This window comes from Phragmites australis, chromosome 1 (assembly GCF_958298935.1).
Source record: "Phragmites australis chromosome 1, lpPhrAust1.1, whole genome shotgun sequence".
NCBI classification, from domain to species: domain Eukaryota; kingdom Viridiplantae; phylum Streptophyta; class Magnoliopsida; order Poales; family Poaceae; genus Phragmites; species Phragmites australis.
In genome coordinates this window covers 31004617-31026327 of record NC_084921.1, presented here as the reverse complement: position 1 = coordinate 31026327, position 21711 = coordinate 31004617, and the positions used below count along the sequence as shown (strand labels likewise).

The 21711-nt window shown below is 45.4% G+C and overlaps 2 protein-coding genes and 1 pseudogene across 2 annotated transcripts; 1 reads left to right on the top strand and 2 right to left on the bottom strand.

Moving 5' to 3' along the window:
* The first annotated feature begins 7391 nt into the window (after nucleotides 1-7391).
* Nucleotides 7392-9703, top strand: LOC133915028 (pentatricopeptide repeat-containing protein At4g02750-like). Its single transcript, XM_062358028.1, has one exon. The coding sequence runs from the start codon at nucleotides 7651-7653 to the stop codon at nucleotides 9250-9252; it is 1602 nt and encodes a 533-aa protein (XP_062214012.1). The 5' UTR covers nucleotides 7392-7650; the 3' UTR covers nucleotides 9253-9703.
* A 181-nt stretch (nucleotides 9704-9884) lies between these two features.
* LOC133915036 (single myb histone 1-like) lies at nucleotides 9885-14072 on the bottom strand. The gene is made up of 6 exons (XM_062358039.1): nucleotides 13634-14072; nucleotides 12519-12745; nucleotides 11037-11121; nucleotides 10795-10878; nucleotides 10373-10702; nucleotides 9885-10270 (listed from the first exon to the last, which is right to left on the bottom strand). The coding sequence occupies exons 1-6, from the start codon at nucleotides 13781-13783 to the stop codon at nucleotides 10253-10255; spliced, it is 894 nt and encodes a 297-aa protein (XP_062214023.1). The 5' UTR covers nucleotides 13784-14072; the 3' UTR covers nucleotides 9885-10252.
* A 987-nt stretch (nucleotides 14073-15059) lies between these two features.
* Nucleotides 15060-16299, bottom strand: LOC133888642 (uncharacterized; annotated as a pseudogene).
* Nucleotides 16300-21711: the final 5412 nt, after the last annotated feature.

Sequence of the window (21711 nt, the reverse complement as noted above, 5' to 3'; positions counted from 1 at the left end):
TTGTCCGGGAGATCTTGCAAAACAGAGAAACATAGGCTCATGTTCGAGTAGTCTTACACATAGAACTTATGCAACTGGTTTATGTTTCAGGAATTGTGTAATTCATAGCCATCCTCCATGGCTAATTTGGCTGTGTCATGTTGGGTAACCTCGACCACTGTGTAGGGCCCTTCCCACTTGGGGGATAGCTTGTTCCGATCTGCTTTATTCTGGATTTTCCTTAGGACGAGGTCACCTACAACCAGAGTTTGCTCCTGCACTCTGCAGTCGTGGTAGCGCTTGAGGCTTTGTTCGTATCGGGCTCCTCAAATCAGAACATGATCGCAGAACTCTTCGAATAGGTTTATGTCATTCTCCTGTCGAGTCACCTGATTGTCATTCGAGTAGCTGGTTACTTGAAGAGACTAGAGGGTGATCTCTGAGGGGAGCATTGTTTCAACACTAAAGATCAGGATTAATAAAGTTTCGACCGTGGCTCTGCTGGGGGTCATTCGCAGCGACTAAAGTACTGTGAGGAGTTCGTTCACCTAACGTCTCGAATAACTCTGAAGCCGATCAAAAACTCGGGTTTTGACTCCTTGTAGTATCATCCCAATTGCCCTTTTGACCTGCCCATTACTCTGGGAGTGTGCCACCAACGCGTAGCATACTTTGGTCCTAATCTCTTCGCAGTAGTCTGTAAAAGCACTTGTGATGAACTGAGTCCTGTTGTCCATAATTATGTGGTTTGGGATGCCAAACCACACTACCAACTCCCGTATGAATTTGATCGCTACCGCGGTGGTGATATTCCTGACTCGCTCAGGCTTAATCCACTTAGTGAATTTGTTGACTGCCACACACAGGAATTCAAAACTGTCATGGGCCTTGGGGAATGGTCCCCACAATATCGAGCCCCCAAACAGTAAAAGGTCAATAGAGTGATATGGTTTGCAGTGCTTGAGGTAGTAGGTTGGTCTGTTAGCCATAGTACTGACACGGCTCCCACTGTTTTACCAACTCACAAGCATCCTGGAGGGTCGTGGGCTAATAGAATCCTTGCCGGAACACTTTTCCAATTAAGTGCGGTATGAAGTGTGGCTACCACATATGCCTCCATGGATATCGGATAGCAAGGTGCTTGTCACACCCGGTTTTAACGGCCAAAACCAGATACGGCTTATGTGTGCCCAGGATGTTCAACACACATAAGGACGTCATAGGTGAAGTAACAAAAGCAATACTTTAAGTTACAACCGTTAAACTCTTACACAAAGTTTTCACCTAAACAACTCTACTAACCAATCTATAACTATTAAACGATGGTAGCGGAACGAAGGTATCGGCGACCAAGCACTCCACAGGCACCAACCGGAAGACACACTCCTAGAATATCAGGTTATCATCTTGAAAGTCTTGAAAGTCTTCCACTGAGCAGCATATGTATTGTGCGAGATAGCAAGGATGAGCACATGGAGTACTCAGCAAGTGTGGAAAAATAATGATATGTAGGCTTTCAATGAGAATAGGCTATCATACGGTATTTTTGCGTAAATGCGAGCAATGAATTTATATTTGGACTCAAAAGCGTTAAACAGTTATTATGTGAATGTATCCCATATAACCAACCAACCAACCTACAAGGTTCCCCACCTTGCAAACCACAACCTCCTAGTACTTCCTGTACCAGAACCATAACTACAACCAAACTCATAACCATACCATAACCATTCCACCACCAACTAATCATGTGAGGATCCAAATCTCTCATATCCGTGAGCACGGCTGATATATCAGATTTTACACTCTGCAGAGGTTGTACAACCTTCCCACAAGTAGTGATTTTATCACCTGCAAGCAGATGACTAAAGTCTCCATGTTGCAATGCTGGCCAAGCACTATACACACGCCAGTGGTGTGTTGCCAGGAGATCACTACGAAGCCTTTACAAAGAATCCTCCCAGTATATGTCACCAACACTCTAGGTTTCACCACTAGGTGCTGCCACCTAGAAGCCCCCTCTTGTACCATGTGATTTCTGAGAGTTACCTTCCCTCATCCACGCCTCTCATCTGGCCCACACAACAATGGAAGAACCCTAATTAATCGGCTAAGCCTACCCATATCAGTCTCGTGTTTGTACGGAACATCTTGGGTTATTGCTCCACGAACCGGTCCTTACTTAGGTTACTTGAGCAAACACTAAACCAACATCATAACTATGACAACCATCAAAACCACTTTGCTCAAGGCCTAAGGTTCCATGTTGCTAGACCATTAACCAGTTAACCACTATTGTTGCATATGTTCATTAGTCAAGTATATGACACTTCCCAATATCCCAAAAGTATGGCTAAGTAATCTACTCAACAAAGACATCTAACCATAAACCATCTAGGTTTCAAGGGATGATAAGGAAAAATCTAGGGAAAACCCTAACATAGGTGACTACCCATCATATTGACTCTGCATGCAATTTTGTAAAACAAAACATTTAATAACATAGGTTCAATATGATCAAGGACACTTGCCTTCTCCTTGCTGCTGCTCAGTATACTCTAGCTCCTGCTCTTGATGTTCTTCAAACTGATACGGGGCGTTGATGACTAATCGCACAATTATCGGCAAATACACAAACAAGATACACTAAGAACAGAGCACATAACAAAAGAACAACGAGATAAAACCTATCTATAAAGAAAGAGCACTGAAAAACGAATCTATCGACGCAAGAATCGCTTAAAACGGAGCTACGACGAAAAAGTTAGGGCTAAAACAAATCTAGGGTTTAATCTGAAAAAGAAAAGGGCTTATTTTGAATCAAACAGAAAGTTCAGGGACCTTTTGTAAAACTAGGGGACCTAATTGTAACTATGGAAAAGTCTAGGGACTTAACTGTAAAAAGATAGGGCTCTTTTGTTATTACAGAAAAGTCTAGGGGTCTTTATGCAAAATTACCAACTAAAGGAATTATCTGAAATTATTTTTGTACTGGAAAAGCTTGAAATATTGACTGGGCTGCTTTGGCTGACGTGACACGGTGACAGGGATGACACATTAGCAATTTTGTTGATGTGGACGGTGATGTGGCGTGTGAGGTGGCTGAGATGTTGACTGGATCAAAGGATGGACATGTGGCAGCACGGCATAGGCGGATGAAGGGGTATCCTTTGTTTTAATCTAGATCGCATGTTGCTAATCAGACGGCTGAGGATGGATTGGGCGGCTGAGGGAGTTTGGGGACAGATGGACATCAGCGGGGAGGAAGTCCACGGCGGAGCCGAGCTCGGGCATGGCGGTGACACGCCGGAGTTGGTCGGAACGGCGCTCCGGTATACAGATTGCGACGACTAGCGGTGGATAAGCTTCAGGAGGGTAAGGGGGTTCCGATTGAGGTCTTACCGAGAGCGGTGCTACACCGGAGAGGTCCAGCGGCGGTGAGGAAGGCGATGACGCACGGAAAGTCATTGAGATGGATGCTCTGGTGGTCAGGGAAGTAAATCAACGACACCAGCGCGAACAGGGGACAACGACGAAGGTATAGGGCTACTCGACGACGGCGAAACAACGCTAGAGCGTCGTGGCGGCGAGCTTCACCGAGGCGGCGGTGACTATGGTGACGGCGAGATCGATCTCGGCGATTTGGCTCGGGTCTCGGTGGGTTTTGGCGATGGGAGATCCGAGGGCGATGGCTGGGGATATATAGGCGGCAAGAGGAGGTCGGGACGGGCTAGGACACTCAAGGGCAGCGACGGATCGATTCGGACATGGTGGCGGTCGGCCGAGTTCGACTCGAGGACGACGGGTCTGACAGGTGGGCTCCACACGTCGGCGGCACAACGCGAAGGCGGAAAAGGTGGATACGCCTTTGGTGAGCGGGCTGGCGAGCTGCGCTGCAGAGCGGCTGAGCGAGCGAGCGCGCGCGAGCTGGGCCGAGGCAGCCAGGCCCAAGTGGGGAGATGGAGGAGCAGCGGGCTGGCGCAGCTGGGCCTGGCCGAAAGGGAAGGGAACGAGCCGAGGTAGGAGAGAGAGGGGGGAGGGAATGGGCTGCGCCCATGGGAGGAGGGAGCACGGGTTGGGCCTGTGCTAGATTAGGTTTAGGGGTTTTTTATATTTATTTTGGAGAATTTCTATAGAAGAAAGAAAGCAAATAAAATCCAATAAAATACCAAATAAAGCCTAAAAATTCTAGGAAATTCAACAAGCTCAAGAAAATATTTTGAAAACAAAACAAAATATTTTGAGCTTATGAAAACATTTTGGAAATCATTTTAACACAAACAAATTCAAATAAATCCAAAGGAGCTTAAATAAAATCCAATAAGATCCAATAAAACCTAAATGCCTATTAATCAGCATGAATGCATCCAAACAATTAATAACCTTAATTCAAATTTGAATTTGAATTTAGAAAATAGGATTTTTCCTATTTTAATTATTCAACCTATAATCAAATCTTGGAAAATTTTAGAAAATTGAAAAAAGTGAAAATCAGGGTGTGACAGTGCTCCCCTCTTCCCGAGTGATGTATTTCTGTAAAAGGTCATTGCTCCCCCTACAGTAGAGGTATCCCTCTACCCTGGAGTATCTGCGAGCTTGCCACATAACCTTTTGTGCTGACACATCATCATCAGGGATCTCTCGATTATGAAGGTATGCCAAGATCTGATCCATCCAGGTCACACCCGAATCAATCTAGATGACCACATGATGACCACTTGAGGACTGCACCAAAGGAGGCGTTGCCCCCAAAGGTGTTACTTCAGGTGCTCTGTTTCCAAGAAGAGCACCCCCTTCACCTTGGCCTGAGACCATGATGGATGGTCATGCGAGTCTTTCTTTAAAGACTTCGATCGGAATAGGTGCGTGAGAAGGTAGACGAGCCAACTCATCAGCGAGGAAGTTGTCCCTGCGTAGGAAATGCTTGATCTCGAAACCGATAAAGTGTCGCTCCAGCCTTCTCACTTCGCGAGGTATGTCACTATTGTCGGGTCAGAGCACTGAAACTCCTTTTGTACTTGGTTTACGACCATTAGCGAGTCCTCTTTCACTAGTAGGTGTTTTATACCAAGTGCGGATACTACTCTCATTCCGGACAAGAGACCCTCATATTTTGCAATATTGTTAGTGATAGGAAAACATAATTGAACTACGTACCTGATGGTGTCACCGGTTGGTGAGGTCAAGACCACTCCAGCCCCTGCTCCCTTCAGCACGAACGACCCATCGGAGATCATGGTCCAATGCTCTTTCACTTCTGATCACTGTTCCTGCTTAGGCTCAAAGGATGACCACTCGGTCACAAAATCGACTAGCGCCTAGGACTTGATGGTCGTCCGGGGGATGAACTGAATATCGAACTCCCAGAGCTCCACTGCCTACTTCGATGTTATACTTGCTACATCCCTGTTGTGGAGGATTTTTCTAATCAAGAGTGAGGGGACTACCTTGATTTTGTGGTCCTAAAAGTAGTATCTGAGCTTACGAGAGGCCATCAGTATGGCGTATAACAGCTTCTGTGCCTGTGGGTACCGAGTCTTCATGTTATGTAGGACTTCATTGACATAGTAGACTAGTCACTGAAGACCTTCACACTCGATGACCAGGACCGCACTCGCAACCTATGGGGTAGCTTGTGGGGTAGCTGCAACATAGAGCAGGAGCTCATCGTTGGGTTGAGGAATGGTTAGTACAGAAGGGGAAGAGATGTACCTTTTGAGATCTTAGAAGGCTGCATCTACTTCTGGCATCCACATGAAGCGCTCACTTTTCTTAAGGAGCTTGAAGAGCGACAACCCCTTCTCTCTCATCCTCGAGATGAACCCGCTCAAAGTCGTCACATGCCCTGTCAGTTTCTGAACTTCCTTTAACCTAGTCGGGGATCTCATATGATTGATGGCTCTGATTTTGTCAGGGTTTGCTTCTATTCAACGACTGGATATGAGGAAACCGAGCAACTTCCCTCATGGGACTCCGAACGTGCACTTCTCCAGGTTCAGCTTTATTTAGTACTTTCGAAGGTTGTCGAACATTTCCTAGACGTTCGCGAACAGATCGTCCTTGGTCTTGCTCTTTACAACCATATCATCAACATACGCCTCGACATTCCTACCGAGCTGTGGTCGAAGGATGAGCTGAATGCATCACTGGCAAGTGGCACCGGTGCTTTTCAGACCAGAAAACATTTTTACGTAGCAAAAGACCCCTAAGGACATTACAAAAGAAGTTTTCTCCTCATCTACCCTATACATACTAATCCGATAGAACCCCAAATGGACATCTATGAAGCTTAGTAGATCGCTACCGGCGGCGATCGAGTCAACAAGTTGGTCGATCCGGGATAGAGGGAAGAGATCTTTCGGGCATGCTTTGTTGAGGTCTTTAACGCATATTCTCCACTTACCATCGGGTTTTCAATCCATGATAGGGTTAGCCAGTCATTCCAGGTACTACACCTCTCGGATGAAGCTTGCTTCCAGGAGCTTATCGATCTTCTCACGAAGTGCTTCCTTTTGGTCAGGTGCAAACCAATGCACCTTTTGCTTTACTGGTCGCGCGTTAGGTCGCAGTAACTACTTATGCTCGATCACGTCCCTAGGGACTCCAGGCATATTAGACGAACTCCAAGAAAAAGACATCTGCATTTGCCTAAAAGAAAGTGATGAGCGTAAGTTCCTATTTTGGGTCCAGGTCAGCCCTGATTTGGACCGTTCTGGATGGGTTGGCGTCGTTTAGGCATATTGCCTTAGGCTGATTGTTTGGATTGGCGATGACGTGGATATTCTCTGGAACAACCACTGGGCACGGAGTTCTCGGGTTGCGATCCGGAAGTTAGCTCGATCATGTCGAGGCTCCTCTTGTTGTAGTGCAGGACCGTCTTTTGGTTGCCCAAAATGATGATGGCTCCCGTGGGACAAAGGATTTTGATTGTCTGGTATGCATAGTGGGCGACGGCCATGAACTAGGCTAACACTGGTCGCCCTAGGATCGCATTGTAAGCTGCCCCGAAGTCCTCCACGTCGAACATGACTCCCTCAGTCCTGACGTTGTTCGACGAACTGAAAGTGATGGGCAGCTCGATCTGCCTCAATGGCTTGATCGAAGAACCGAGGGTGATCTAAAAAAGGAAGGAGATGGTTTCAACACACTCCTCGTGATTTGCAGGACATCTAACGCGTCGGCGAAGAGATCCATCTTTCTTAGGATATTCATCTATCGGTTAACATATGAACACGTAGAGCCCACCAAGTGATGCATCTATTACCTATTACACCGATGGTCTTGTTCTAGATTGAAGATGTGTTGTTTTCTATCGGGATTGCTAATTTCCTATACCTCGTTCACTTGTTTTTCTAAAAGAAAAAAATGATGGTACTTCTCAATCTTAGAGAGCTTCTTTAAACGGGGGTTTATTGGGCAAGGGTTTTAGATTCATCTGGCTCCGTCAAGCTTAGAGAGAGAAAGAAGGCAGTGGCGGAAGTCGTGGAGGTGGTGGTGCACCAGCCACCAGAGGAGGACGTAGAAGGCGGTGACAGTGGAAGAATGGGTCATTGAGGGCAAAAAGCTGGAGACCACACCTGGCATACAGGTCCTCAATTCGTCTTCGCACTCATTCCGCCTGAGAACAGCCATCGATCTGCCTCGGAAGTCTGGCGGCGGCGTCGCCGGAACATGGCGTCGCGGACGCTCGCCAAGGCTATTCAGGAGCTGCCGCATCGGTCTCGCTTGGCCTGGAGGACCATCGAAGTCAGCGAGGCTGGCAAGGTGGGGCAGGCCGAGAAGGCCCTCGACCTGTTCGAGGCAATGCCCGTGAAGAACCAGGTCGCCTGGAACGCCGCGCTGGCCGCGCTCGTCGACGCCGGCCGCACCGACTGGGCGTTCTCCTTCTTCCGGGAGATGCCCAGGAGAAACGCCACCTCCTACACCACCATGATCGGGGGCCTCTCCCGCGCCGGGGCGGCCGCCAGGGCGCGCCGCCTCTTCGACGAGATACCGGTTGATCAGCACAATGTCTTCACCTGGACAGCCATGGTGTCGTGCCATGTCCGGAACGGCGAGCCTGACAGGGCGCTCGAGCTCTTCGTGGCGCTGTACGGCGAGCTTTTTGCACGCAAGATGCTGCCCAACGCCCACACGCTCAGCTCGCTGCTCAAGGCCTGCATCGGTCTCCAGTCGCTCACCATGGCGGTGCAGCTCCACGCGGTCATCATCAAGCTCTTGGACGAGGGGAGCAGAGTTTGCTTCGTGTGGAATGCCTTGATTGACACGCATGCGAAACTGGGCTCACTCGCGGACGCCGAGAAGGTGTTCCACGGGATGCAGTACACGGACATCTGCTCGTGGAACATCATGATGGATGCGTACTCACGGCATAGACTCGTCGACAGGGCTCTTGATCTCTTCAGAATGATGAGGAAAAAGGATGCCTTCTCATGGAACATCATTATATACTGCTTATCGGAGAATTGCCGTGGAGAAGTCGCACTCCGCCTCTTCATTGATCTGGTCAGATTGGATGGCCGCTGTGGTGGCAATGCCACGCTGAACGCGTCAATTTACACAACAGCTCTGCACATCTGCTCAGTTCTGGCCTTGCTCGAGCTTGGGAGGCAAGTCCATGCGCGCACTGTCAAGGAGGGCCTCTGTCACAGTAACGTCTTCGTCTGCAATTCTCTGATCAGCATGTACAGCAGCTGTGGTGCGGCATTTGATCTGGAGCAGGTGTTCGAGGAAATGATGGTCAGAGATGTCATATCATGGAACACGGTGATACAAGGGCTTGGCCAGAACGGCCTTGGGAGGCAAGCACTGACGGTTGCAGAGCGCGCGCTGGAACAGAAGATGTACAATGGCAACACGTTCATCGCCATCCTGACGTCCTGCAGCCACGCGGGGCTGGTCACGGAGGGGCTGGGCTACTTCGACGCCATGACTGAGAAGCACGGTGTGGAATGGACGCTTGACCACTACATTAGCGCTATTGATCTCCTCGGCCGGGCCGGGAGGTTGGAAGAGGCGTACGACCTGCTCCGCAACATGCCTTTCAGGCCAAACGCAGTGGCGTGGCGCTCCCTTCTGCACTCCTGCCTGGCCCATAATAACAGCTTACTGGGGAGCGTCGCGGCGCAGGAGCTGAGAGAGCTGCAGCCCGATGGCGGTGCCAACTATGACAGACTGGTGCAGGGCTGCGGGGACAGCGGCAAGGCTGGTGAGGTCCCATTCGAGAACGAGAAGAGTGCTGCTCACGTTCCCGGGTGCAGCTGGGTCACCTGAGTTTATACCCTGAACAAACTTTGCATCAGCAAATTCACCTTCATCCTGTCAAGAATCTGCAACAAGCTTTGCGATTTGGAAAGCTGTGCGAGCCAAAATGAGAGGCTTCAATCCATGAAGCGAATCCGACAACGACAAGAGATAGGCTACAGAAGCGTTCAGAAACATTGAGTCAGGCAATCTTACCATGGTGACTTGGTGAGTGAAATCAGAACAAGATAAACCGTTGAAGCGTCCTCATAAAAATGAGATTTGAGAGTAAGGTCCCTTGAAACATGGAAGGACTATGAGGAGTCCACGGGCAGTGCAGTGGTTATTAGTAAGCAGTTTGTGCTAGACGTGTAGATTTATATTTTTCTTTTTTGAGACCATAGATGCCACAAGGAATGAACTGCAGCAATATTTGGACGTGAAGCTGTATATAATAAGAGTCTGGAAAAGTCATTTCGAAACATGACTGCTCCCGAGTCCTGGAAATCATCGTCGGATATGTGGATTACTGAAAGAATAGATGCGCCCTAGCATACGAGCAAGTAAGCTGTGAATTAAAAGCCCAATACAGAGCAATGATCCACGCATCTGTGAATAAGCAATAATGTTAGATGCTGTCATCAAATCATCATATCTAGAAGTATCTTATCACAGCAATTTGCATGAACTAAGGCAGATTTCTGACATTGTCTTTTCACTACAGTTCTATTTGACATCACTCGAACTAAAGAAAAGGGCGAGTTTAATTACAAAGCAACACAATGTGGAAAAGTGAAAAAAAATTGATGACTACTTTCCCGATCATTCATGTTATTGTACTGTTGATTGGGTAGCACAGCACAGTCAGGACCAGCAGCAACATGTTGAAAATCCCTCCCATTGAAGCAACTTGATCTATAAGGCTATACAAGAAACTCATCTATCGTAACAAAAGCTTTGCAGCAGAACACCAGTGCTATCTTAACAAGTTCTGCTGACTAAAACCATATGACGGCATGGGTAGAGAGGATCAGCAAGCTCGAAGCATCTGCATTTATCAACGTGTTGTCAGCTGTAGCCTGTAGGGTTTATGTACAGGCAAATAGTATTCATCGCATAAATGTTGTGACAAAGAATGTGTTCACTCTACCTTAAAAGCAGCATTTCTATTTTTCATTGTTGATGTGACAGCATCAAGAAAAGCCTTTGCAGCTTCAGCATCAGTTTCTGCAGCCTCTGCAACCCTTGCAGCCTCCTCAGCTTCTGCGATGGCTACTTCTGCCTCGGCAACTGCCTTGGCAGCAAATGCAGCTGCCTCTTCCTTAGTCATGCCTTTCATCTTCTCCAATTCAGCATCCACTTGAAGCTTAGTTAGCTGTTTAACATTATTTTCTCCGTTCATCTCTTCAGTGGAATACACCTTGGTGCTCTTTCCGCCTAACGAAAGTGAACTTGGTGCAATTCTGTACTTCTGGTTTACCTACAATCACGATTAAAATAGTAGCCAACTTAAAGTCTGCCCCCTTCTGATAATTTATTGAGAGGGAAGGGGGGGGGGGGGGGGGGAGGGACCTTCATCAAATTTCCAGAAGAAACCAATGCCTTCAATTTTGTGGACAGAAGGCGCTGAAAATCAGCAGGTGGCCAGTATTGCTCCTAAATATTCAGACAATTCACGTTAGAGTCATCCGCAAAAAGAAAAAAGAAAAAAGTATTATCAGAAAAAGGAAATAGCAAGGCAAAACTTATGTACAGAAAAACAAATAACATAAAAAGGAAGCAAGTGAACACAATATAAATTGATAGCCATCAACCTCAATATATGCAGCAATGGCCGTCTTATTAGACCCAGAAGGCTCCTTAAGCTTCTTTATAGCTTCTAATATGAGGTCATCAAGCCTGCAAAAATGACAGACATACATTAAAAACCACACTGGGTGACCAAGCATCAAGAAAAGAAGTATGCTGAATGCATTGAGTTGCAGACTAATGATTTAAGTAAAATGAACAAAGCAATGTAAATTTCAATTTCTGAATAGAGATGTTAACTGAGTTATATAAATAAAAATAACGATCATGTGTAACAATGTACTAACAAACATGTATCTTGTACAAAAATATTGACTTTCATGGCAAGACAACTAAAACCATGTAAAGAATTGGACATTAGGTGCAGTACTGTCTAAGGTGTGGAATGCAGGGGATGTATCTGTGTCAACAGTATATTCCAGGTTCCAACAACTAAATTATACCTTTTATTTTTGAAATTGAGAAGTGTGTTCTAGACCTACAACATCCAACATACTAACAAGTTATGCCATCACCAGAACATGCTATGCAGCACAGATCATGCATCTACCACATGAGCATACATCAAATAATGTACAAAGTGAAGCTTTCCTGAACATAAGCAACTGCCATGCATTGCATATTACACACAGGAAGATGTATATGCTAGTTATTTAATATATTTTTAACATTTATGTTCAAACTTAAAATCCCATGGCCCAACTGTAGTAAGAGATTGGTCAGGTCAACATTTATTACTCTGATGTCGGTGTGAGAATGTTTAGATGTCTGCATGTGCATAGTTCACAGTTGTGTGCTGACCATCAGGGTCCAACATCTGCATGTGCATAGTTTCCTGTTGTTATTATGCTAACCATATAGGATTCCATCTTCTCATGTAAGGGTTCTTCATATAATTATCCATTTGTGCTACCATCAATTCGACAGCAAGGTCACTGTACGATATATGTCAGGTAAATAATCATCTATCATTTTTCCTAAAAACCCTGTAGCACTAGCAGGACATAATAGCCTTTTAGTAATTAAACCAGTCAAGAGAGAGATAACTCATAAGCAAACTGGGTTATCAAAGGAAAATTATGAAGCTTAACGCGTATGATACCAAATATGCATTTCATTTGCTACAAGATAGCAATTTACATCTTTCTTTTAATTTCGTCCCTTTGATATGCTTGCAAGATGCAAATGTTAGTATAGACATAATCATAATCATGTTCACCTGTCCAAGATACAACAGCGCACAAAGCCCTACACTAGTTGTCGTAAAGACGGTTTGGCTGCCCTAATATGGTTTGAAAATAATTTCCATTACAATCAACTTCTGAATTTTAATGTCTAGCTAGTTCTGATTACAAGCAGAATTGATGGGAGGCATGAAATAGCAATATAATATATTCACCAAAAACAAGCCTGGGCAATCAATCCTGCAGGTTACTTGTAAAGTGAATATGAAGCAGTTTTGATAAAATATTTGCATCAGTACTAACCTAGCAACTGACTTCTCTGAACTGCTCCCAACCTGCAAGGGTTCCACAGCCATTGCTAATGGTTTTGCATCAATGACTGCATTATCAACACTGTCCATATCATTTGCATCGATGTCCATTGGCTCAGCAGTGACCTTAGGCACATGCCTGCCTTTCTTCAATGCCATTCTTGCCTTCTCCCTAGACCCATAACCTCCGGCAGTGACGCTCAAGTTGCGCCACTTGTCCTACACAGTCAGACATACCAATCGCAATAAGATCAATTTGTACTTGGTAATATACAGAAACATTAAAAAAAACTATTGGAGATTCAATACAAGTGGTGCATTAGCATTAAGTTACAAAACAAATCCTAGTTAGGGCAAGAACCTTGTCACTAAGAAAATTATAGTAACAGCTTGTTAGATGCATTTCAAGTTCTACATTCTTGGTGCAGAATTCATAAAAAAAAAACATGGTTCTTGATCATTTGAACCATCCAAAATAAATTTTGTCATCTAATAGAAAATTTTTCAACCAATGTATCAAGGTCATTAGGACCCAATGAAAAATCCACTCTACAACCTAGAATCCAACTCCTTGAACCATCAGAACTGCTCCCCCAAAATAGTCCAACAAAGACCATGCAATTGGGCCTAGTGGAAATGAATTCCGAAGCAATCATCAAGACCTAGCTAACTAACACCAAGATGAACAAGATCTCAAAGTGGAGTGGGAAAAATGGAGCAAAGCAACGCACAGCTGTGATGGTAGCTTTTGAGACATCAAAATTTCAGTAAGTCCATCATTGTCCCAAAGAGAATGGAATTTCGCACCGGAAACTTTTCTAGATCAGTCTCGCCGATCCGCCCAAAATAGTAACAATTGTCTCATGAACAAACCTTCCCATGCAATCGCTACCACAACCACCTAAAATCCTGATCTAAAACCAGACAAGGAACGCGCCCCGCTTCCCGGACCGTCCAAAACTGCGACCTTTCGCTCAAAAAGACTCGAGATTTCCTTCCCACTCCCCCCTCGCTGATCGGCAAGACCCACTGCCAAGAATTTCACAAAACCGCCCACCCTCCCAGCCGATGCGAGCGTTACGGATGCGAGGATCACGCGCGACCCACCTTGAGGTCAACATTGGAGCGGAGGCGCAGGAGGACGCTGAACTCCGGGTCCCGGAGGATGGTGCGCCACTTGCCCGGCCCGTGCTTGGCGACGCCGGCCTTGAGCGCGGCCTCCTCCTCCGGCGTCCACCGCTGCTTCGGCGCCCCCATCGCAGGCACGAGCAAGGAATCAAGAAACACCCGCGCCCGAGGATACCGTCCTCAGGCAGGCGTTCGCTCTTGATCGGGGGCCAAGCGGCTTGATTCGATCCGGCCCCCGAAATTCCGAGGGTAATTCGGGGGAGGATACGGCGCGGCGGGTCAGGCGGCGATCGGAGCGTTGGGAATTCGAGGAGGGGCGAGGAGGGTTCTAGGGGAGGGTGAAGGCATGAGATGAGGAGAGGGAGGAGGAGGAAGCCATTGAGCTTTGGAGGTGGAGGTGGAGGTTATAAACGGAAGGGGATTAATTGGGAGAGAGCGAGAGATTTTTGATGGCTTGGCTCTCTCTTCTCTCTCTCTCCCCTCCCCTCAGATGTAAAAACGAAGAGGAGGAGGTGGGCCGGGGCCCACTGACAATGTGGCCCGTCCATGGTGTGTGGGGCCCACCTGGGCCCATTGTTTTCACCTTGTGGCGTTTCCTTTTCCTTCGTGGTAGGGCCAAGATAAGTCTGGATTCATTGACGGAAATGCCAAGCGACTATTTATTTACCCGCTCAATTATCGAGATGTTGCTATTTGTGGACAACACAAGATGGGGTTGGGTCCTTCCGTGTTTTGCCAATTTCGACAATCTTGGTCCTGGGATGCGTCAAATCCCGACTCACACCATCGTATCGGAAACACTGTAGTGGAAAATCGGCCATCAAACGGCACTATATTAGCGATCAAAAGATGTGTGAAAATGATTTTATCCACATCTGAAAATGCAAAACTAAATTAATTCCCTTATCTAATTATAAAAACTTGAAATTGCGGGGGATAACCACCCACCATTTGAATACCATTTGGAATTTCCTCTTTAGTTGAAAGTTAGTGATCAAAATATGTGTGAAAATAACTAGGCTTCTGAGTAGGGGTACTGAAGCAATTGTCCTTTGTTTTATTTGAACATTTGGTTTTTTTTAATGGAAGGGGGTTATATTAAAACTGAGTAGTACAAACCGCTTACGTCAAGAACCTTGCAAGGCAAGCAAATTACCTAGAATATTTGGGGTTTGGTTTAATGTTTTTCCTTTTTTTCTTTAAAATAAACAAGGCTGAAGTCTTCGAATGTTAATTGAAACTCTAAAATAAGCTGGAAGGTGATTTATGTTGGGGCTGAGAGTGGTCAAATTTATTATGTGTAAGTTCTGTGTTGCGTTGGAGTATGATAAAACATGATAATTTCTCATTTTTCTTGCTTGCCAGACCATCCAATCCAAATCGTGATTCCGAAGTAGGCGCTAAATGACGAGAATGGATCATAAAAGATGACAACATTAGTGTTGCTACAAGAAAAAACTGCAACGCGAATCAGAGTCTGAACAAATGCTATTTTATTCAGGGAAATACAAATAACACCAATCCGACGAATAATCCGATCCCAGGGGAGTTGCTCCAGTCATCAGTATTCAGTCAACGCCTCTGGGCTTGCCTGCCAGCAAGAAGGCCTTGTAGGTCACCTTGCGCACCAGCGACGCCCCTCCCCACTCTTCCTCCAGCTCCTTCACCACGCTCTCCCCCAGCAGGTCCACGCCCCGCTGCTTCGCCGTCGTCACCGCCGACCACGACCTCAGCATGCCGACGAGGCCCTCGAATGACATCTCCTGCTCCATGTTGAGACTCAGCGGCTCGCCCTCCCTCCCGAGGCCAACGTCGTCGAACGGGAACGGCAGGTTCCGGTAATCGTCAATGACGTACCTGTCGGATGCTATCACACATACTGACATACACACTGCCATGGATGATGGATCTATCATCTGATCAAGAATCCTATCTGTACCGAGCTCGGGGATCCCAGTAAGGCAGGGTGGTGTGGAGGAAGCGCGCCATCATGTCCTCCACGGGGCTAATGCGGTAGTTGTAGCCCCAGACCGCGATCACCCCGCCGGGCCTCCGCAGGACGCGGCGGGCAACGCCGGGAGGTCGAACCAGTGCACGGCCTCGGCCACCGTGATGAGGTCCACGCTGCCCTCGCCGCCAAGCGCTGCGACGAGGTCCTCCCCGGGCGTGGCGTCCGGGGTGTGGAGGTATCGGACCTTCGGGTGCTGCGCGGCGTGCCGCAGCTGCTCCGCGCTCACGTCCGTCGCCAGCACGCTGTCGTAGTGCTCCGCGACCTGCGCAGCGAGGAGCCGTGTCACCGGCTCGCTCTAGGTACAAGCTTGTAACGAGCACAAACGCTTTACAAAGACCGAGGAGTTGGGATGCTCACACTGATGGCGGCCTGGCCATTGCCGGTGCCGACGTCCCAGGCGAGGCGGTGGTGAGTGGTGAGCGCCACGAGCTTGGTGAACAGGTCCTTCGGGTAGGCTGGCCGCGCCGTGGCGTACACAGAGGCCTGCTTGGCGAACAGCCTGGCCATCCGGTCTTGGTCCAGGAGGAAGAGGAACGGACCACTGTCCAACCTTGAGTTCTTTAATGGCTGTTGTGTTAGGTCTGAAAAAGTAGCAGAGGTGACGAATGGAGTGACGTCAACAAGTTGGCAACCTCACCACGGTGTCCCATTGACTACAACCGTCTAACAATAAATAATAAACCAATGTTTTGTTCACATTACTGACTTCATTCTTCTTGTCACACACAGTTTCTTGCTTCTCAAGTCTAACAGCCTATGCAGTATGAACTAATTTCTTGCTTCAAGTGTTATCTGAAGATTGTTGAAAATTATGCCTCGTCATTATGAATTAGTAATCACTAATCAAACACTATCCACATCAGATAAGGTAGGAAAAGGAGAGAGTTCTATTCAAAATATACCTGTGAGTGTCAGGATTCAGACTTACAGTTAGGTAAGCAAATTGGATGGCATTTCGCTGTCTGACAGTAGTTTTTTTCAGGGGAGGTCGTGCCTGTGAGCATAAAGCCCTTCAAGACATTGCCATCAACCAAGAAGGCCACGAATACCATCCTCCAAAATGATCTGTCAATGGCTCCGACGCTGCAGACATGTTCTCATCATGCCTTCAGAAACCAAGCTTCCTCACAATCCAATGAAGATGCCAGATCATTCCTGCAGTGTCTCTTCACCCACGTGTGGCGATTAGTAAGAGAACATTCAGTCCACAGGATGACACTGCACAGTGTATGGTGTGAGCTTACAATGCCCCTGAATTTGCAGCAGCCACCAAAAAGCTAGACATTGTGATTCACCAAGAAAGCCATGGAGAACACCAGTCCACTAGCATCCTCCAAAATGATCTGCCAATGCCTCCGGTGCTGAAGACATGTTCTCACCATGCCTTCAGAAACCAAATTCCCTCTAGCAATCATGGCAGGCCATTTCCTCACCATCCTAATGAAGATGTCGGATCACTGCCTTATCTTCTCACCCATGTGTTGAAGTTGGAAAGATAACCCTCAGTCCCCAGGATGACACCACACAGTGGATGGTGCGAGCTTATAATGCCCCTGAATTTGCAGCTGCAACCCAAAACTGAATATCAACACAGGTTTAAAGAGTTGTTACAAGAAATACTAAGACATGATTTCCTCTATGACCTATACCCAGGACTTGGACGAAATCAAGCAAAAAAAGAGGACTTAGGAAGATAAAGTCGCACCAGTCAAATCAAATACCAATTGCCCGCAGAAGTTCATGGAATCAGCTCAATACATGCTCAGCAGTCACCAATATTTGAATGAAATTCACAAGAAAATTTCTGAAGTGCTCAAAAGCAATACAATGCACAGACTAAGAAGTGCTCGCAATCTTGTTATAGCAAATGATAACATATAAATAGAAGACAGTTCACACAGGTCTGAGAACTTCTTGTGATGAAAAAAATGTATTTATTTGATATATGTCCATCTCAAGAAGATGGCATGGCCATGCAGAAGTGTAACACAACTCAAATTGAGGGTTCATAGAAATTTCAACAACACAATAGTACAGCTTAAAATGCTGCAGTTTATACCACATGCAGCAATCAGAAACACCTGGGCAGATGTAACCATGACATAAGCCCAACATTGGTTGTGGAAGTGAAATTCACCCAACTTAAAAGCGGAGAGCTCCTCACCTTATTTGCTAGTTTTTGGGGTGTAGAAAATCCCTTTCGATCCTACAAGACAATGAGTCTAAGGAAGTGGCAAGTATCTCACCATACAAATGTACAAGGCAAAATTGCTACAGGACATATTTGAAGTGTGGCTTTTGCTACAGGACACGATTTTTTTATTTTATCGGTGGACACTAAAAAATGTAGATATTTGCCTCAAGACATCACGAGTATTAAAATAATTGTTTCTGGCTGAATAGGAGAGAGAAATAGGGGAAAAATCAGAAATGCCCTCAGGCCCATCAGTCCGATGAGAAAAAATCAGAAAAAAATAGAAAAAATCAGAAAAAAGAAAATAGGGAAAAATCAGAAAAAAAATAAAAAATCAGGAAAAATTAGGAAAACATCAGAAAATAGAAAAAGTTTTCAAAAAATAAAAAAATTAGGAAAAATAAAAAATAGAAAAATCCGGCATCAATTGTAACAATGGCTAAATTTATACTTGTAATTTTGACTTTTTCAAAACAGAACACGACGTATATTCTTAAACAGAGATAATACTTTGGTTTCTTGCTTAGATGTATAGTACACATGGACTAAAGTGAGTTGGTTAGTGGCTTTGTGTGTCACCACCTGCATTCCTCCTAACAATAATATATGGCATGGACAGCATTCGACATGTCACTATTCACAAACTAATATATTCTTTTTTTACTCTTTGGTTTCTACTTAGATTATACTCTCAAAAAGTTAAATCTAGTTTCTACTTAGATTATTCAAAAATAAATAAAGCGAGGCACATGTTTTTCTAGTCCTCTACTTCGCGCAGCTTCTTACTTAGCGTTTTTCGTAAGCTCATCCATCACTTCCTAGACAGAAGCAGCACCAAGTTTGAAATCTTGATGCAGATTTTTCCCTTTTTTTTATTTTTGATTTTTTTTCCTGATTTTTCTATTTTTTCTATTTTTTCTGAATTTTTCTAATTTCCTGATTTTTCCTTTTTTTTCTAATTTTTTTTTCTATCGGCTAGTGGGGCTGAGGGCATTTCTGACCTTCCCCCTGTTTCTCTCTCCTATTCAGCGGGAAACGATTATTTTAATGCATGTGATGTCTTCAAGCAAATATCCACATTTTTTGAGTGTCTACCAGTAAAATAAAAAATCATATCCTACAACAAAATTCAAACTTTAAGGGTGTCCTATAGTAAAGTTTGCCAATGTACAATGCACCGAACGGAATAGCCACATCACAATGAAAAAGGGCATAACTCGATTCATGTTATATAACACTGATATTAATTTAGACAGTGTCTCAATGCATCAGGGCAAACTCTGGATATCGTTCTGACTGCGCAACCAAGCATGGGATGTTCTGTAATACAACATCCTGATATAGCAATCTTTTCAGCAACCTCAAATTATTTTGCCCTCAAGCATAGATCAGTGTGAACGGTTCCAGTTCGCGGGTAAACACATAAAAGGAATCAATCAAAACCCACATTTCCCTCGACGAGGCTGTGGTTTGCAATTTGATCCGAGGCCATTTAAACCTCGGGAACAGAAAATGCGGCATTTTGATCAAGAATCGGATAAGGGAAAAACTTTGACATTACCTAATTGCTAATTAGCCCAGGACGCCGTGGCCGGACCAGATCATGGAAACGTGAGAATGCCGTGGTGAGTGAATCAAATGCCCAGATGGAACATTGGCAGGACCAAAACCAGACGCACAAAGAAATCGTAGTGATTAACCAGATTAATCGAGAGATTCACATGGATTTTTTTTTGCTAGATGGATGCGTGGGAGGGTGGGGCATTCACCTGGCGGGAGATGACGGCGCGAGCAAGGAGGTGATCCTTGTAGAGGAGGAATGTCAAACCCGATCGAGAATCAATTGGATTCGAACAAGAACAGAGGAAGAATTGAACGAATTTTGGGGGAAAGTTGCGTACGGGAGCTACCTATTAGAGTATTCCAAAGGTTCTAGTACATTCTTCTTAACACACAACCCTCCACCCTAGTCTCGGCTGGTTATATATCTCCAGCTCGACTACAGCTTAGAACGGAAAATTACCGCAAATGGAAAATTAGCAATCTTAACGACAGTTAAACAGGTAAAGTAACTGTAGTTATCCGGTAAGGAAAATAAATGCGCCACAGTGCCAACTGGGATGAAGAATAGCCATCCGATGTCTCCTGAAGAGGTATCCAGAGATCTCTGCCGTAGAAATCATTCGTTGGTCATGACAATGCCCCCTCCTTGAGAAAACACTTGCCCTCAAGTGACAGGCGAAGAAGAGACGTCTTGAGCTTCATTGTCTGCAGGTCCTCGAGTGGAACTGTCATGTGGCCACCACTTCTTCATAATTTGCCAATAGAACACAGGAAATGTAGCTTTGGTGAAAGACTTATCTTCCCAAGTAGCCTCAAGTGATGGAGAATTTACCCACTAAACAAGCCATTGAGTGATCAGATTATTGCCTCTAGGTAAAGCTCTAGTATCTAGGACGATAGCAGGAGCAAGTTTGATTCTTCTATTGGAGTCCACCAGAGGCAAGTTAGGACTAGGAATAGCATTGGGACCAATATGCCTTTTTAGCTAACTGACATGGAATACAGGATGGATTTGTGCATCCTGCGGCAACTGAAGTTTGTATGCGACATTTCCAATCTTCTGCAGAATAAGAAAGGGACCATAGAATTTAGTGGCTAGCTTGAGAGAATTCCTTAACCCAAAGGCTACTTGCCTATAAGGCTACATTTTGAGGTAAACAAATTCATCCTCTTGGAAAGATCTCTCGGTTCTATTGGTGTCTGCATACTTTTTCATACGAGCTTGTGCTTGAGCTAAATTTTCTTTTAGTTTAGCAATCATTGAAGCCTTGTTAGTAAGGTCATCTCTTGCTAGAGAATCTGGACCTAGTATCAATACTTCCCTGATCAAGGGTGGTTCATAACCATAAAGAGCCTGGAAGGGTGAACATTTAAGTGATGAGTAGTAATTAGTGTTATACCACCACTCCGCAAGAGATAACCAAGAACTCCACCTTTTAGGTTCTGAAAATGCCATACACCTTAGATAATTTTCAAGGCATTGGTTGACCCTTTCGATTTGGCCATCACTTTGTGGGTGGTAGGCCGAACTGAACCTCAGGGATACTTTCAGGCTCTTGAACAAGGACTGCCACAAGTCACTTAGTAAATATTCGACCCCTGTCTAATACAATTGCAGAGCGTAATCAATGAAGCATGCAAATATTATCCATGAAGACTTGTGCAACTAGGTTTGCATTGATAGGATGTGAGAGTGGAATAAAGTGTGCATACTTTGTAAGCCTATCTACAACCACTAGGATAACATCTCTCCCATTAGATTTTGGTAGCCCTTCTATAAAGTCTAGAGATATGTGAGACCACGCCATGTCTGGAATTGGAAGGGGATCGAGAAGTCCAGGGTAGTGGCAAGTCTCACCTTTGGTTCTTTGGCAAGTGGGGCAAGCAATAACAAAATTCTCTACTGATTTCTTAAGTCCAGTCCAATGAAAAAGTCGTTTTACTCTCTGATAAGTAGCTGCTATGCGTGAATGACCTCCAATTGCAGAAGCATGTAATGCAGAAATGATGTTGTTCTGGATGTCCTTGTGCTGTCCTAGATGGATCCTTCCTTTATACCTCAAGATTTCAGAATGGAGAGTATATGGAGAAGATGGTTCTGGAGTGATTGACAGTTGCGCAATGAGTTCTTGACATTGTGCATCATCTTCATAACTCTTGAGAATTTCAGTGACCCAAATAGGTTGAACAACTGAAATGGCATTGCAATTGACTTCCCTTCTGGAAAGAGCATCAGTTGCTTTATTTTCCTTACCCTTTTTGTATTCAATCACATAATCAAGTGGCAAT